This window comes from Gadus morhua, chromosome 16, assembly GCF_902167405.1.
Source record: "Gadus morhua chromosome 16, gadMor3.0, whole genome shotgun sequence".
Lineage (NCBI taxonomy): Eukaryota > Metazoa > Chordata > Actinopteri > Gadiformes > Gadidae > Gadus > Gadus morhua.
In genome coordinates this window covers 22,875,775-22,892,853 of record NC_044063.1, presented here as the reverse complement: position 1 = coordinate 22,892,853, position 17,079 = coordinate 22,875,775, and the positions used below count along the sequence as shown (strand labels likewise).

Sequence of the window (17,079 nt, the reverse complement as noted above, 5' to 3'; positions counted from 1 at the left end):
AAGGTATTTAATCAAAATTGTAATCCCTTGATAAACACAAACCACAAGCAGTTGTTTTAAGCCTTCTGGACCAAAAATGTGTGCAACATAAAATATGTCATGTTGAGGGATAACCATTCGAATGCAAAAAAATGTGACGTTGAAAGTTGAAAACGTTTTGAAATAGTATATTATAAATCATATTTAAAACCCAAGTGTGATTAGTTTTCTGAATAACTTTTATTGAAGATGTTTGTGAAGTTGCTTAATCAGTACACTATGTACAATCAAAAATAGGTCAATAGGTCAGCACTCCAGCTGACATGAAATACATGACAAATACATATGATATTGATCTTTGTTTTAATGCATTTACCAAAACAGGTAGTTATCGAAGGAAAATTGGACCACAAATCATATGTAATGGTTTGTGTTTGCAGAAATCAGTATCTTCAGTATTTCGTGTTTATAACTGAGAAATCATAACATATAGAATTGCATTGTTTTTAAGAGCCTTTTATTTAAGGCACATTCCGATTTTTTGGAGGAAAGGTTTGACAAAAATAAAACAATCTTGCCGTTGAGTGCTATGAAATGCAAATCCTTAAAGTAATCATTGTTTTCGCTTTTTCTTTGTAGTCTAATATATTCTCCATAACTCCATAAATACCTGACCATTTCCTTTAAGAGTGTTAGGCAGAAGAAATATCATTTACAACATACATGTCACAAAAATGCACTTTAAGCTCAGCAGCAAATGGTTTCTGAGATGCAGCGCTGTGAACGTCTTCAGGATTTGAGCGCCAGGTAAAAACTGTACAAACGGCTGCCGAACCATTGCAATCACTGGTGCTTAGAAAAATAATACAATAATCTAGTGGCACAGAAGTTCCAGGGGCATTATGGAGTGTGGTGGAGAAGTGGCCTTTCGTTTGCAATCAGACAATAAAGTGCAGGCAACAGTAACCCCAGGGGATCACATGGAGGGTTGAGCAACGACTGTTCAGATGGCCCGCATGCTTTCTGTCTGTTGCTGGTGCTCACACACACGTCCTTCAGATTGAAACCTCATACGCTCCACTCTCCTGCAAAGAGGACCATATCCACAATACATGATGCATTAGTATTCCTTTGCTATACTAAATGTAAACCAGTTTATATACATTTATGATTTGTCAATCTATTCATAGATTGACATTATACATAAAGAGCCTCATATAACAAATATTTTCAATTAATATTGCTCGAGTTAATTGTATATTAATGCCTACTAGAAGCCATTTTCAGAATTGTAAACTGAAGTGGCAGGCCCCTTAAGTGGTGTCATAGGTGTTTGTATAAGGTATATATTAATGAAAAGAGAATGTAAATTATCATACCTCAATATTCTTCGACAATGAACAAATGGAAGAAAGAGTGGGGAATAAATTTACATTAGTTGAAATGTTGCACTAGGAAACATTTATATAGTTATTAACCAGGGTTTGTATTCTGCAACTCTTTCATAGTTTTCTTAATGATTATCCAAGTTGATTCGATTAAAGAACCAGGAACCTCACAAACCAAACATATTTTTCTGGATCAGTTCCCATCTTGTTCCGTTGCTTTGTGTTTTCTGTTTTCACACTTAGACCCCCAAGTTGTTATTTCGCCTTTGCCATTCAACGGTGCCATTCCTATCGCTCTATTGAATGCACTTGCAAGTACACATACACACGAATGCATGGACACACACACACACACATACGCAAACACTCACGCGTAAACACACGCACACAAACACACACACACACACACACAAAAACAGACAGACACACACACTTACACACTTACCATTGTCTCGTACACAGAGCTATCAAAGGCTGACTCCCCCAGTATCTGGCTATATGGCAGAGTTGAGGAAACTGGTAGAGACTTCCCCTGGCTCCTAAAAGAAAATAAGAATTTGCCATAAATAAAAGTTGTGCTTACTTTACTTGTTGTAATATAACCATGCCCATTCCATGCTCCATCATGTAAAGAAATATACTTTCATTGTAATAGAACATTAACCATTTTACCATTTTTACCATTTTGAACAGGTTAATTTACTTAATAACTATTTCCAAAGATAAGCACTTTGGCCGTGGCATAATTAGTGTTAGAGACCTCTAAGTAAGTACGTGCACCCACTTTGAGAAGTAGAGGTAGATTCCGGCGATGAGTAGCAGAAAGAGGACAGTGACAGGAATGAAAACAGCAAACACTACATTCACTCCTTGTAGTCGTAACTTAGCCACTGATGGAAGAAGCAAAGAGGAAACAATCAGAGCTATGGTCAATTGAAAGACGGGCCTTCTGTGTTCTCTTCATTGGAATTTTATTGCTGACAACAGCCATCAATTTGAGACGTTTTAAATACGTAAATACACATTTCTTTAAAGGTGACCTATTATACCCCCAGGTGTGAGTATGATTAGTCACTAAAAGTGGACTGTAGGAAACGTTGCTCATCTGTTACGTGTAGGTAGACACGCCCACTTGTGATGTCAGAAGAGGCCGATTTTCAAAACGCTTTTAATGGCTAATCACACTCACACCTGGTGGCATAATATGTCGCCAGTAAAAGTTGGTCCTTTAAGATGAGAAATTTCAAAAACAAATGTGTTAATTACCCGGTATTACTGGGAGGATAATTTATTAGAATGCATTAGAATTTGTTTGCGACTGTCCGCCAACACACACATTATTATTTGCCTATCACGTCGTCTCCAACCATTACGTTACTTATTCTCATATTCTCTAGTTAAATGGTGCTTGCTTAATATTTCAAAAGAGGTCACATGTATTATTCTAATTGAGATGCACACTATATAATGTATGTGAGTTTACAATATGCATATTTATAGATCGTTCATGTTTATGATTGATGTTTTCCTGCTACAGGGGAGGCAATACTTTTTTCTAGCAACACTTAGATGTCTGTGGTTAATCCCATCAATTGAGGAACACGTCTGTTCTGCCACTTACCATCGAATCTCTGATCAGTTGTTTGCGCTGAAAAAGTATGTGAATAATGTACATATGAAACATAGCATATGATACATACTTTCCTATTATATTCTAATCTATTCATACAATGCATGCATATGGCTGATTATCTGTAACAGAATAATAAATTAATAAGTAAGACTAAATCAAATTAAAATATTTTCACCTTTGGCTGATTGACAAATGATATACCCATTTAACAACATATTTTGTTGTTAATATAACATAGTTATACCAAAATGTAATAAGCTAGAAGAAAACTCGTAGAAAAATCATACATCACAAAAGCATTATCATTATCACAATTCCATGGTTCATGTCAGGAATGAAGTGAAATATATTAAAGAGGATTTGTTGTTGTTGCAGTTTCTCACATTTGCAGACAGGTGGCAGGCCACTCCACTGGGATGGGTGCCCAGGGACACAGCGGAGAGCAGGCTCCCCCAGCAACATATGACCCACCAGGCAGGAGTACTGGAGGCTTTCTCCAGCCTTAAATAGGCCTTTATCGGAACTGGGCACTCCATAGATTGGAGTCCCTGGGTGACTGCATGGCTCATAGGCTTCAGCTTATAGGGGAGACATATAATGTATATCATTAGTTGTTGTCCAAGATCATCTACAATCATCTTAGTAACATCATCAGGAATGTTCATATTATTTATTGCGCCATAGTCAAATTCATTCTTCAACTGCATGATGCAATTGACCTGGAAGTGACTTTCAACATCAGGGTACACGAAGCATCATAGATCCGTACACTGTACATTATTGTAAGAAACGGTCGTCAAAGACACTGTATCCCTTTCATCTTCTGTGTCTCATTTATCCCGTAGTCCTTTCACCAAATACATACACTGTACATTATGTACACTGTACGTTATTGTAAGAAACCGTCATCAGAGACACCACTGCCAACCGCAATGAATCCCTTGCATCTTCTTTGTCTCATTTATCCCATCATTAAGACCCTTGATCTACCAAACAAGTGACATCCCCTGGCACCGATTTGACCAGAAACAATAATGTCATGCCGTGTGTTTCCCCACAGTGGCTCTGTAATCTTTGTGTTTTATTATTCATCTTTAATGATCGAATGGCCTCAGCCTTATCGACTGTGTTGAAGACGTGTACATACGCAGGCATCGTGGTAGCTGCTGGTTCCACCTGGGGCCCGACGAGCCGTGGTTGTAGCAGGTGACCAGGCTGTTGCCGGACAGTGTGAAGCCCTTGCTGCAGATGTACTGAATGGTGGAGCCGACGTTCAGATGAGGACCGGTCAGGACGCGCCGGCTGTGTGCCACCAGGCCTGGATCTGTGCAGGACACCACTGACCAAGAGAGGAGGAATGAGCAGACGCAGCAAGGACAGAATAGAGCAACTCTATATATTTCTGTATTCTATACTTCCAAAAGAAAATGAGAAATCTGAAAATGTTTTTAAGTGATAGGATGCCATTATTGCAGCACAGGGCTGCACAATTATGATGAATAGATTATCAAATCAATTTGCCAAACTGGCAACCGCCTCAAATTGCTTTGTGTTCTGTAGTGAATCCTCAGACCTCGCATGCACGCAGAAGATTCTAGCGCACGTAATGTCTATGCCTGTGACTCTTTAGAGGGCTTATTGCTGAGTTTGTTATTCCATTTTCATGTCACAGCTGTATATGCATTAATTTTGTCATAATATTTTTCATCGAATTTCAGCTAATTGCAGAGGCCAAGATCGATAATATAGAATTGATGTGCAGCCCTAAGCACAGGTATCCAAAACCTCTTTATCTTAAACAACAGCTTAGCCTGAACGGTTTGTCTGCCTAAGACAAGTAACATTTGCCCTCAGAGGTATTAGATAAAGAGCTTATGTTTGTCTCTCTCAACAGCAAATCCCAAAACCAATTCTAGGCCCAGTAGGGGGGAGGCCAGCATGGCATCAAGGAAGTGAGCCATGTTGGACCCAGTAATTTCTGTGTTTTAAACCAGTGCTGCTTGTCAGTTGCTCTGAGGACAAATGATGTCAGTTGCTTGTGTATGAACTGTAAAGAATGTGTTTCGCATTCAATGTACAGGATTTGCCTTTCTGAATGTACATTTTAGATATATGGGAGTGGGGGTCTCAAGAATATCTTATCAAAATGTAATTCAATAATTCTGTAATGAGCATATTTAACCGTTTGTCTGGCTATAGAGGGAGAGGCTGTCTAAGCTCAGAGCCATATTTTGACTTATGAAGCCTCTCTAACCTGGTGCCAAGCCAGGCTAGAGGCCAGCCAATCCCTATAAATCCCCCCACTTAAACCTAAAGGGAGATATCATTGCTGTTGAGAAGATTGATCCTCAGCCTAAGCGTGGTATAGTCTAAGAATAGTGCACCTCTCGCCAGTGAAATTCTAAAGCCAAAAGCACAGACAGCAAAATAATGTAGCGTCCAAAATAGCCTTGATTGCAGCCCGCTACTTTCGCACTCTGTGTGCTTTGCTTCGTTAACACAATATGATGCTAATCCCTTTGTGTCGTGCTATAAATATGAACTGATACGCTCTGTCTGCCATGGGCAGCGTGGGGCAAATACAAAGAATTGTACAAGTAAATCATGGTGCAAGGGCTGTCTGAATTACCATAATAACGTCTCATTCATAAATCATTAGCGTTTATTGTGTATTAAAACAATGTTCTAGGTCCGAATCATTACCTCTCTCACAGCCAGGAAGGTCCCCACTCCAGGTGAGGTCCCACTGGCACATGAGGAGTTCTGAGCCAACCACCTGGTAGCCTGGGTAACACTGGTAGGTGACCACCGTGCCATGTACCAGCTCAGGGTGGGACGAGCTCTTCCAGCCATTGGAGATCTCAGGCAGCTCGGGGCAGGTGTCGTTACGGGGGACCTCTGTGGATCACACGTGGGGGAACGTTGAGGGTGGATGAAGAAGAACAACGTGAAAACCACTTGATTCGTTGAGTCCAAATAAAGTCTTTGCGGCCAGATTGCTGCTCTTCAACAAAGCTCATTTGGATTCAGAGTACAACACAAAGTAATGTGGCACCAATATGGCCTATTCAGAGGTACCTTTAACTTTTTAATGGGTTTTTAATTTTTATTCATATTTTATTTGTTTATAAAAAAAAATCCTTGACCATTCCTGCTCTCACACATTGTAACGTGCAGCCAATTTGTTGTACTTGCTCTTAGGCAACTTTATTTATATAGGCAAGGCAAGGCAAGGCAACTTTATTTATATAGCACTTTTCATACACAAGGCAGACTCAAAGTGCTTTACCACTATTCAATTGATGCTTTTCCCATCTTTTGCTGCTTTTTAAACCATTATATTTATGTCACAAAAGGCAAGATCAGCCAAGCAGCTTGTTTAGAAGCATACCTGAGACACTTGCTTGCAGAAATGCTTGAATCTATAACAGTGATTAGGAAATAATTCAACAATCATGGTGTTGTTTGAAAGGGGTTTTCGAGTCTCCATAACTTGTTTTCGGTCTTTTTGTGTGACTCTCACTTCAATCCTTCCCAATCCCCTCTGGGGTCTGCTCCCTGCCCTCACCAAAGAAATGGACCACAAAGCCGTTGCCGTAGCCGTAGATGTTGGTGGCGGGGTCCGACTGGAACTGGATGGTGACGTCTGCCGTGGACGTGTAGAGCTTGAAGCGGGGCCGCGAGCCCCCGTACTGACCCAAGACCTTTGCCGTCAAGTCGTCTCCATCGTAGAAGGTCACCATGTCATTTTGCCCTATGTTAAGCCTAGAGAGCGTTCCACACAAGGGACAAGTTCAATTGCAATAGCAATCTATACCGTTGAGACTGTTAAACGTTAATGAAGTCTGTCAGTATTTCCGTTATGAATTGCATGCATTTCTGTTAGATTACACAATTAAGTTACTACTTACCCTCACCTAAAATAGTGGACAATATGCTATCGGATCTCAAATACACCATACCTTATAGACTCAATAATAATAACAATATTTGGTAAACAGGTTAATCTCTGCTCAAAGAGCAGACATGATAAAATCAGGGAAAGCAGACAAGAGATCCCGACATGAGCTGCTCATACTCACTACATCAACATCCAACAGCACTGCTTACATGCCTAGGCACACATGGACTATGATTCAGAAGTCCCTGTGTTGTGTAGACAAGTCTAAGTTCATCCATTGAACATAAGCTAGCAAACACAAATGTGGTGCGCACTGCTGCTTCTCCCCAACATCGTAAACAATTTTTTTTCGCAGTCTCCACTTCTGTCATACATTTGAATAAAGTCCAAGTCTGAATTGCATTTTTAGATTATTTTTCCATTGTTATAACTTTATTTGGATAAATGTATTCTGTTTATTTTGTATTCTTCATAAAAAATAAAATTCTTCATTTCATTTCTGCTTCTGTCATACATTCTGCTTCTACACCCTGTGAAATAAGTAGAATCTCATTCTTAATCAAATATACTTATGACTGTTTGCATTAACTGTATCTAAACTACATATATCAATAGCCGACTTAGGTAATACATTGAAAAATGTAAGCCGTTCAATATAATGCCAGGTGCCAAGGTATCTACCTTGTACTGTGTAGGGGTGCATCGTTATCTGGAAGAAAGCACATGCTCTTTGCTGTAACTAATTAATCACCAGCCGAACCTGATAACATTCATTAGGAACAAGAGATTGAGCTATTCATCAGATTGGGAGTACACTTGATAGAAAAGATATGAGCTAGAATGAACAGACAAACCCGATTTAAAAGCCTCAGTCATCTGAGCGGTGTTGCCTGCCGAGCTACAAAAGGGGGTTTTGAAGAAGATGTTGACTATCATGTGATTCAATTGTGTTTAATCCCTGAAATGTTTTTGAAATGTTTTGTCTAGACAGAAACATTCAGCGAGACACACAGTGGGGAAAACTCACTGCGCTCTGATTCTAAGTGGATAGAACTTCTCACCTGCTGTGAAGCGAGACAGATTGAAGAATGTCGGCGTGTATCAAATTTGTTGTTATTAACCCAAACACGGACCTGCCGATCTCTGGAGTGGATCGACTGTGAAAATCAATCAGAGCTCTAACTCCTGCTTACACCAGTTAGTTCAATTTGAGATCAATTTGCCCTTATTTTCCTTTGCTTGTGAGACATTCTTTTTCGGATTGTTGTAATTCCTTCTCTTCATTGCATTGGATTCATAATTACTCAACCAGAATTTCCTGACAAAAGTAGACCACAGAGCGAACCTGCATAAAGCTCAGATCTCTTTACTAGAAGACAGATTTGGCTAGAAAACAAACAAAAAGGTGTAAATGAAAATGATGTCCATGAACATTCTAAAACATTGAGAGATTTCTTCTGCCGGAGCCACCAACATCAGAGTAAGAAGAGATGAGCGAGGTCTACTTTGTGAAACGGGCCCTCGACCTATGGAACGCTGCAGTAGTCGTCACGGCCCAATCCCTTTGTGGCCTATGTTCTACCTACGTGTCATTCACTCATAAGGTTAGCACTCTGACTTTATAACATGTGACATTCACTTTGTCGATCAAGGTGAGTTGTTCACTGTGTCGAGCTAATGTATCGTAAGCAAACTCGACCTTGTGGGGCGCTCATCCCTCAAGAGAGACAACAAGGGAATTTAAAAGGAATGGAGTATATATTCCTGTATTCGATTATGAAAGGCCTAAACCACGACCTGGTGTCCTGTTATTTGATAATAATGTATAATGCAAGCTACATACTTTTCCATTAACAATGCTGTGCTATAAATATGTGTAAGAAACATCTGGCTACCAACTTCTTCCAGGAACATCTCACAAGCTGATTTGTAATTCTAAGGTACTAATAGGCTAGAGCATACTTTATATTGTAATTCAGAACTTCAGGACTTCAGGACTTTGATACGTGATATTCAATGTAACTGTCCGCATTACCACTCCAACAAAAAGAGCTCAATAAATAGATCGATAGAAATAAATAGAAAGTATTGACTAACCTGGTTTCTTTCCTGATTTCTATTGCTACTCTCCCCTCTGTCAAGGTCTTTTCTTTTTTAGCTCCAAATTGTATTTTATGCTTTTATTGTTCCCATCCTAACTTGTAAGTAACTTTGGATAAAAGAGCCTTAATGTAATTGTGTAAAACAAATTCCTGTCCTTGATTCTGTGATTGGCTCGAAGACATTGAGAATACTATAAACAACAATTCATTTTTAGCATTAATGTTCCACCAATCTCAACTAATGCTAACCGGTGTTGCTTGGCAACCATTTTTTCTGTTTTAAGAACCATATGGTTTTGCAGTAGATTTATAATTTGTTTTCAATAAATTATCACACTTTATGTTGCATTTTTCAGAGTGCATAAAACCCCCCTTGCTTTTCTTAAATCACAGTGAACCCCGGCCTATGCGGCTTAATGCTTGAGTTTACCACATACACATTGATGTCTAGCATGATCCTCTTGTCCTCTTCAACATGGATCCCCCAGATGCAGTCCTGGCCTTTGTCGTACGTCTCTGGCCAGTTGGGGGACAGCACCACTCCAGCCGATTCAGTGATCTCCCCACTGCACACAGCTGTGGACACACACACACACACACACACACACACACACACACACACACACACACACACACACACACACACACACACACACACACACACACACACACACACACACACACACACACACATACACCAGCACACACAAACAGATGCATGCAGGTTAATACAAACATGGACAATTCATTTTATCATTTAGAAAGATTAACTAAACTATTATATTAACTTAACTAAAATGTATTTAAATCTTGTTCGGGATCTTGGTCATTGACTCAACCACGTTACAAAACAATCCCCCCTTGGTGGACACACACAAACTAACCTCTGCAGGCCGGCTCCGTTTCGTTCCACTGGGGATTGTTTTGGCCCATGCACTCGATGGTGATGGAGCCCTGTTCCAGGGTGTAGCCTGGGTCACAGGAAAACTCCACCACAGCCCCAACGGCCCAGGTGGTGTCACTGCTACTCAGGTTGCCGTACTTGACAAAAGGCTCATAGCAGTGTCCTTGTGAAAAGGCTGCAAAGAGAGAAGTTGTCGATTTGCTAAATACTCTTTTGTTTTTATTGTGTCTTTCATGAGAAATTCCAAGTGCACACATCAAAACCTGTTCTGTCCACACTTTTGTGGTCAACTTATAAGAGATAAATAGATCAAAGATTAAGCAAAGGCACTGGGTATCATTCCAATATTCAACATTCATATATTTCTACTTTAGTATCTATCTGTAAACAAATGTGTTTGTTATTTTTGAATGCTAGATTATTGTATATATTCTATCATTATGACCCTGTGAAATCCTTGCTTGGGATGTCTTTTCTATCAACTAAACTATTCAGAGGGACCATCAGAAAACAAACTACTACAACTTAATTTAATTGTAATTTACTACACCATGGGCTTTTTAAATTGACTAATGTTTTACCAGCATGTAATGCATCTAACTCCTGGAATGAAAAGGGTAGAGATGTATCTTCAGTGCTGATACACGATAAGCCCTCCAAACCAAATACTCTGGATTGCTATAATCAGTGACTAATTGTTCTTAACAAGACTCAATCTCAAATGGTTGAGACTTTTATGATTGAGACAGGTAAGAAAAGTTCTTATATAGCACCTTCTTACCTGTGGCCAATCACACTTTTCATACACACATTCACACACACAAACAGCGGTGTGAACCACGCAAGGGAACAAACTGATTGTCAGGGGCAGTTATGGTTAGGTGTGTTGCTCAGGGACACATTAACACTTAGGTAGGAGTAGCAGGGGATAGAACCAGTAGCCTTCCGGTTGCCAGATGATCATTGCAATGGTATAGACATGACTTGTGCTGCCTGTGACATCCAGAAGCCCTAAGTTTATCTTATATTACCTTGGTACCGGATGGCCATTCCAGTGGATGTGCCTGCGGCGTCTGTGGTCAGCTCAATAAAGAGATGCCTAGAGGTGCTGACGAGGCCTTCGTTGGGAAGGTACTCTACTTCATAAGAGTCATACAGCGCCGATGCATCCATATTTTTACCATTCCTGATAAGCAACCTGGAGGTGAAACAACGACATCTAAGGTTTAAAAAGCATATATTACTGATATTTTCACACAAAACATCTGCCAGGATACAGCATTGTTGTTCTTTCTTAATTAAAGGATTTTTTATATGAACAATAACTCTAACATTTCTTAAGTGATATCGTTCAAATTGTATGCAATTCGTTCCTTTCTATAAAGGCAAATATGGGACAGCCAAGTCTTCAAATTGAATGTTGAAAACCTGATGAAGAGTGTGTAACAACAGCAGCCGAGTGGGTTTTAATGATTTTCAGATTTTTCTGCATCAAATATCTTACATTTTATGAACTTCAAATGAACCTGTGAGTATTTTCAGTGAGAACCTGTGAGGCTTTCCTGTGCATTACATAATGCCTTCAAAGAAACCTGAAAATATTGCCTTAGAGACACAACTGGCCATTACCGATCATCATCCTCTGCCAAAGAAACCTTCTCAAAGTGGATGTGGAGCCGGTGCCCTTCTGCTGCTTCAAGCAACCAACGGCAGGTCAGGTTGTGGCTGTAGTTGTCAGGGAAACCAGGGGACACAATACGGCCAACGGTCACATTCCGGAACATACCACCACAGACAGCTGAAAGAAAGAAAGAAATGATTGAATCAAAGAAAGAATGAAAGATAGAAAAGAAAGAACGAAAGAACGAAAGAACGAAAGAAAGAAAGAAAGAAAGAAAAAAAGAACGAAAGAAAGAAAGAAAGAAAGAAAGAAAGAAAGAAAGAAAGAAAGAAAGAAAGAAAGAAAGAAAGAAAAAAAGAAAGAAAGAAAGAAAGAAAGAAAGAAAGAAAGAAAGAAAGAATGAAAGAATGAAAGAAAGAAAGAACGTAAGAACGACGAAAAATTACTGTTGAAAAACACAAAGAAGGGGAAATACAAAGAATTTTTTAAGAAAGGAAGGAATCAAATGATACGAGAAAATTGTTTTGTACAGCGATGAACAACACCTGCAATATAGTATCAGGTTCAAATCTAATATTTTTTAGAAATTGTTACAATTTATATTATCTTTGAAATCATGATGATCATCTTTGAATACATTATAACATGATGGTCTTCTAGGAGAATAGGAAAATTGTATATATTAAGCAGAGCATGAGTCCAAGTGTCATTACTATAACTTTTTTTGTTGCATGGATAATAAGTAACCTGGAAAATTGTCGAATCTTGGAAGAATTTCTTGTTCTATTTTTAAGTGAGGGGTTCTCAAATGTATTTGTTTCGTTGTCCTTTGTGGCTTCAACACGATTCATGTGGTAACTCTGTTTTATCAACTGCGACAATAAACAACAAAAAAACAGACCCACGTGAGGGTGAAAACATGTCTAGCTATACATATATTGTTGTTCTTGTTTTATATTCTTTGCTTTCTTTTCATTTGGATGGTCTTTTTGCAGGTTCGATATACGTTCCAACTTCCTATACATCATTTTACAAGTGGCCGGAATTTCCGCACATTCCTTTAAATATTCTTGTCCTGTGGTCTGCTTTTTTCCAATACTGCCTCTTTAACAACTGTCTGCACCCTCAACTGACCTCTAGAGCAGTGTCTCTCTGCGCATAATCTATTAGACTGCCAGCGCATAGCTACCATTTCATTCATGTGGTCACGACAGAAAGCCTGTGACCACAGGGCAGAGTAGAACAAAGAATAAATAAAACCCAGAGAGATTCCTTGAATTGGTCTGGAAAGGACCAGCCACACCTTCAAATGCTGATAAAACCTATGCTTCCAGTGTGATGAAAATAATAGTACATCTTCCAAGAATGGATGAGGTACCAACATTGCAAAAGATACTCTCAGAACACTAGCTACACATATTCAGTCTAAAAGATATCATGAATAGCAGAGGAGACAAAGCGTAGTCCATCCACTGTAGGCTTTCACAGCCATGGCATCTGCAGTCTTTTTTCACTTGTTAATACTTAGCCTCATTCTCATTTGTGCTTGAAACAGGCTCAAGGCCATGCTGATCAGCAGAGAGAAGCAGAGCGTGAGATCAGGATGGTCTCACAAGGCTAGGAACAACCCCTGGGAAAGTATGATAATGTTCTGGGCATTAGGATATTCGAATATAATATTGTATTTTTTTTAAACTGGGTGGTAGCTCCGAAGAAGTCAATAGCTTGCAAACCACTAAATTGTTAGTCAAGAACGGTTGCTAACCTAGAAGGATTGGTTACTTTGCCAGCCATCAGAATCAGAATTGTATAGTGTTCCTCCTTCATTAAAACCGATAACAAGTATCATCAAATCTGTTTTCATTCATTGGGGCATAGACCTGGACATGCATTGGGAAAGTGTGTTTTTAACGTTTCTGTAGCAGGTCAAGTCAAGGGTATCTTTATAGACAGAGTCTTATTAAAGTGGAGCAGAGCAAACAATGGCCAGGCGTTGGTAATAATAGCCCTCTGGCAAACACCTGGGCCAACTCGCATGACGCTGCCTATCTGCTCATTGGCACAGGACAGGTGTGGCTCACACAAACATCCACACACAAGTCACACACAAAGGAAAATCCTGCATGCACATTTACACGCCAAAATATGCACAACGCAATCAGCATTGGAGAGAAAGGCACACAAAATAAGCCCTTTTTTAAAATTGCTTCCCATGAGACCATCGCTGTGCTATAAAAGCAATGTCAATCAGAGGAGGCAGGAGTAAAGCGGTCACTTATTATTCCTCACCAAGTCTCATCAACAGGCAAAATGAGATACGGCAACGAATGCTCCTGGGGGAGCCCAGGCTTTATATCTTGTTTGCATGGTGTAAAAATACACATCCATTCATGGAGGAATGTTGCATAGCAACTTAAAAAAAAGGACAAAATTAGATTACTCCGATTGCTTACATGTTCTCTTTATGACATTTTGAGAATTGTATGATTAATACCTTTTATCATATAAAGCATGAGTAAAAACAATGCAGATTGCGATCGATGCAATGAGGACAACATAGGTAAAATATGTCACAATACAAAACAAGAGCACATTTAAATTAATTGATAAATTCCACCTTACCTAGGCACTGTGGTTCCCTGCCACTCCAGTAGGGGGTGGTGGCGTTTTGGCAGGCGAGTGTTGAGAAACCCTGGAGCTGGTAGCCGATTTGACAGGAGAAGAAAGCCTCTCCACCCACATGAAGACTGCTCACGGACACATCGCCAAAGGTTGGCTGCTGAGGGAAAGTACAGCCCAATGCATAGACTAGAGAGGAGGGAGAGAGAGACACAATGAGAAATCGATGTTGAGATAGAAACACACATTCTGCTTTTCATTCATCCCTCGCCTTACTGATTTTGTTCCAAAGAGCACAAAGTGAAAAAACAAAACCAATTGGATGATTAATTGAAGTGTTATTGTCATCACCCTCACTGCTCAATGGCAATATGTGGCAAACAATGTGATCAGGAGAAAAACAGCAAGTTAGGATACATTTTCTCTAATTCTGTTGGCATATTTATAAATCTAAACAAATGAAAAAGCTCAGAGGCAGAAAGCATTTTCTCTGTGGAAGCAGCACAGTGCCAGGCAGTGCACATGTGTCTCCCTGGGGTTCAGGGTGGTGATCAACCACTACACACACACCTTCATTTACAAAAGCAAACATTTGATACACACAAATACACACACACACACACACACGCGCGCGCGCGCGCACGCAAACACGCACGCCCACACACACACACACACACACACACACACACACACACACACACACACACACACACACTTCAATGACGGAAATATACGCATCTTTGTACACATAAAAAAGCACAACCACTTGCATGGCTACACACAATGCCCTTTTTACACACACACAGACACACGCACACACACAGACACACACTCACACTGTCCATATCTGTGGAAATAAAATGGTCCAGGCCAGCTCCCCAGTGCCCAGTTAACAAACTGCTCTTTTAGTGCCACGGATCTGTCTTCCACGCCTGCTGGCATTTGGCCACATTTATTAATATATTTCTGTTAAACACTCTGATCCGTCTCACTGTAATTGTCCTTGTTATATTGTTAGACTGTGGATTGGTTTGGCAGTCATGCTCCTATTGATTTTGTCTGCTAGTGACATTGAAGGGCCTCAGGCAAGGAATTATGTAGGGAGTCGGGGGATTAGGTAGGCCAATAAATGGTCACCTCTGACCAACACTGGCTGTAACACACTCTGTCACAAGTCTCTTCTCTGCTAGAAGGGAGGATGCACAGTGGATGTGTATACTGCTTAGTTTGCTGCTGCTAACTTCCCGATCCTTCTCCTCCCTTCTGCAGAGGCCTTTTTTTGCAAAAGTTGTGTTTCCTAATAGTTGAGACGAACTGACAAATATTCAAATATCACCGCCGTAATGCTAAACGTACCAAGAAAAAATAATTAGCAATAAATATAAATGTGTGTGTATGTAGGGGGGGGGGGTGTACATGCGGGTGCTTTCATGCATGTGTGAATGATATTGTTGTATGCATTGTCACTGTCACAGAGTGAATTGCATATGCAGATGAACTACAATTACGGACCGCCTGAAACGCGGAATAGTGGATGCTCTGTTGCCAGTCTTTTTCGGACATATCTACATATCTAATAGCAAAGGGTTAGGGGGGTTAAATGTGATTTTATGTCCACCAGTCAGCCGGGACCTCCTCTGACATAGCAAGGGTAAAAAGAGGCCAAACACTAAAAGACAACAGAGTGAACTGTTCCCGTGTGACATGGTGTATCACAATGTCACTCTTTCAGCCCTAAGGAAACAAACCGACAATTATGATAAATAGCCAGAGGAAAAGAGTATCTGGGAATTCAAACACACACTCACACACACACACACACACACACACACACACACACACACACACACACACACACACACACACACACACACACACACACACACACACACACACACACACACAGGCAAACATACACACACAAGCAACACAAGTGCCATGCACACATACACACGAATGCACATGCATCAATGCACTTTAAAGCTACTACAAATGCAGGGACGCAGTTTATTTCGACTTTAAGAATGTACTGGAACATATTTCGAGTAGATTAGAAACACATTATTTCATGAAGGTGCTTGCTCTGCTATTCTCTTTTACAGGTATAATATGGGTTAACACTCTCTCTCTCTCTCTCTCTCTCTCTCTCTCTCTCTCTCTCTCTCTCTCTCTCTCTCTCTCTCTCTCTCTTCTCCTTTCTCTGTGATACACACTGAGTCAATGAGGCAGCGAGGGGCTTGCCAGCGCTCCACCCACTTGCCATCCGTTTCCTTCATGCTTTATTGCCGTCGCGTCGTGGCTCAGCTGGGCGGGGGGGCGGGGGGGGGGGGGGAGAGGCGAGCTGGAGGAGTGAGGTCACGTCTGCGTTGTTGCAGTATGATCACCCTGCTGCTTCCCTTTCAATTAGACCAACACGGACAGGGGCGGAGAGGTGGGTGGGTGGGCAGAAGGAGAAAGGGACAAAACACACACACCGGCACTGGTGTGCCTCAAGCGAGGCTATTGAAGAGCTCCACACCAGTGGCGGTGGGTGTGTTCCTCCTCAGTCCCACGCGAGCAGACGGCCAGCTGTTTTGCTGTGGAGGCCGGTACAAAGCACAACGGGGTCCGTAATAATCACAGAGAAGTCCTACCAGGGATAATGCACTTACAAGTTACAGATCGCCGTGCTCCTTTGCGCTTTCCACCACTAAGGTTTCCTATAATACATCTCCCGGTTGCTTTCCTTAGAAAGCATGGGCTTGAAGCAGAGTTAGGTGGGGCTTTTGTTGTAGAGTGGGTCGGTGCAATAGTGCTTCATCAAACCTTCATCAAACCTCTTATTGTGTCAGAAAAGATAAGATTGGGAATTGGTTGAAGTGTTACCTATAATGATGGGAAATATTATTTTGTTCAGGTTAGATACGTTCCTATATGTGGCAGGTTAGAGTGC

At 40.6% G+C, this 17,079-nt stretch overlaps 1 protein-coding gene across 2 annotated transcripts in view; it reads right to left on the bottom strand.

The window, feature by feature from the left end:
* Nucleotides 1–197: 197 nt before the first annotated feature.
* The window catches only part of LOC115528875 (seizure protein 6 homolog), a 61,658-nt gene continuing 44,776 nt past the window's right edge, over nt 198–17,079 (bottom strand). The window contains exons 5-18 of one of the 2 annotated variants that reach the window (XM_030337251.1): nt 14,151–14,336; nt 11,537–11,705; nt 10,939–11,105; nt 9,888–10,082; nt 9,441–9,579; nt 6,569–6,765; nt 5,704–5,898; nt 4,148–4,339; nt 3,384–3,578; nt 2,989–3,015; nt 2,152–2,257; nt 1,813–1,906; nt 1,359–1,367; nt 198–1,064 (exon numbers count right to left, since the gene is read on the bottom strand). In XM_030337251.1, coding sequence (XP_030193111.1) covers nt 1,035–1,064; nt 1,359–1,367; nt 1,813–1,906; nt 2,152–2,257; nt 2,989–3,015; nt 3,384–3,578; nt 4,148–4,339; nt 5,704–5,898; nt 6,569–6,765; nt 9,441–9,579; nt 9,888–10,082; nt 10,939–11,105; nt 11,537–11,705; nt 14,151–14,336 — 1,901 coding nt within the window. In that variant the 3' untranslated portion in view covers nt 198–1,034. The remainder of the gene's footprint in view (nt 1,065–1,358; nt 1,368–1,812; nt 1,907–2,151; nt 2,258–2,988; nt 3,016–3,383; nt 3,579–4,147; nt 4,340–5,703; nt 5,899–6,568; nt 6,766–9,440; nt 9,580–9,887; nt 10,083–10,938; nt 11,106–11,536; nt 11,706–14,150; nt 14,337–17,079) is intronic. The other variant, XM_030337252.1, reaches the window with a different exon arrangement.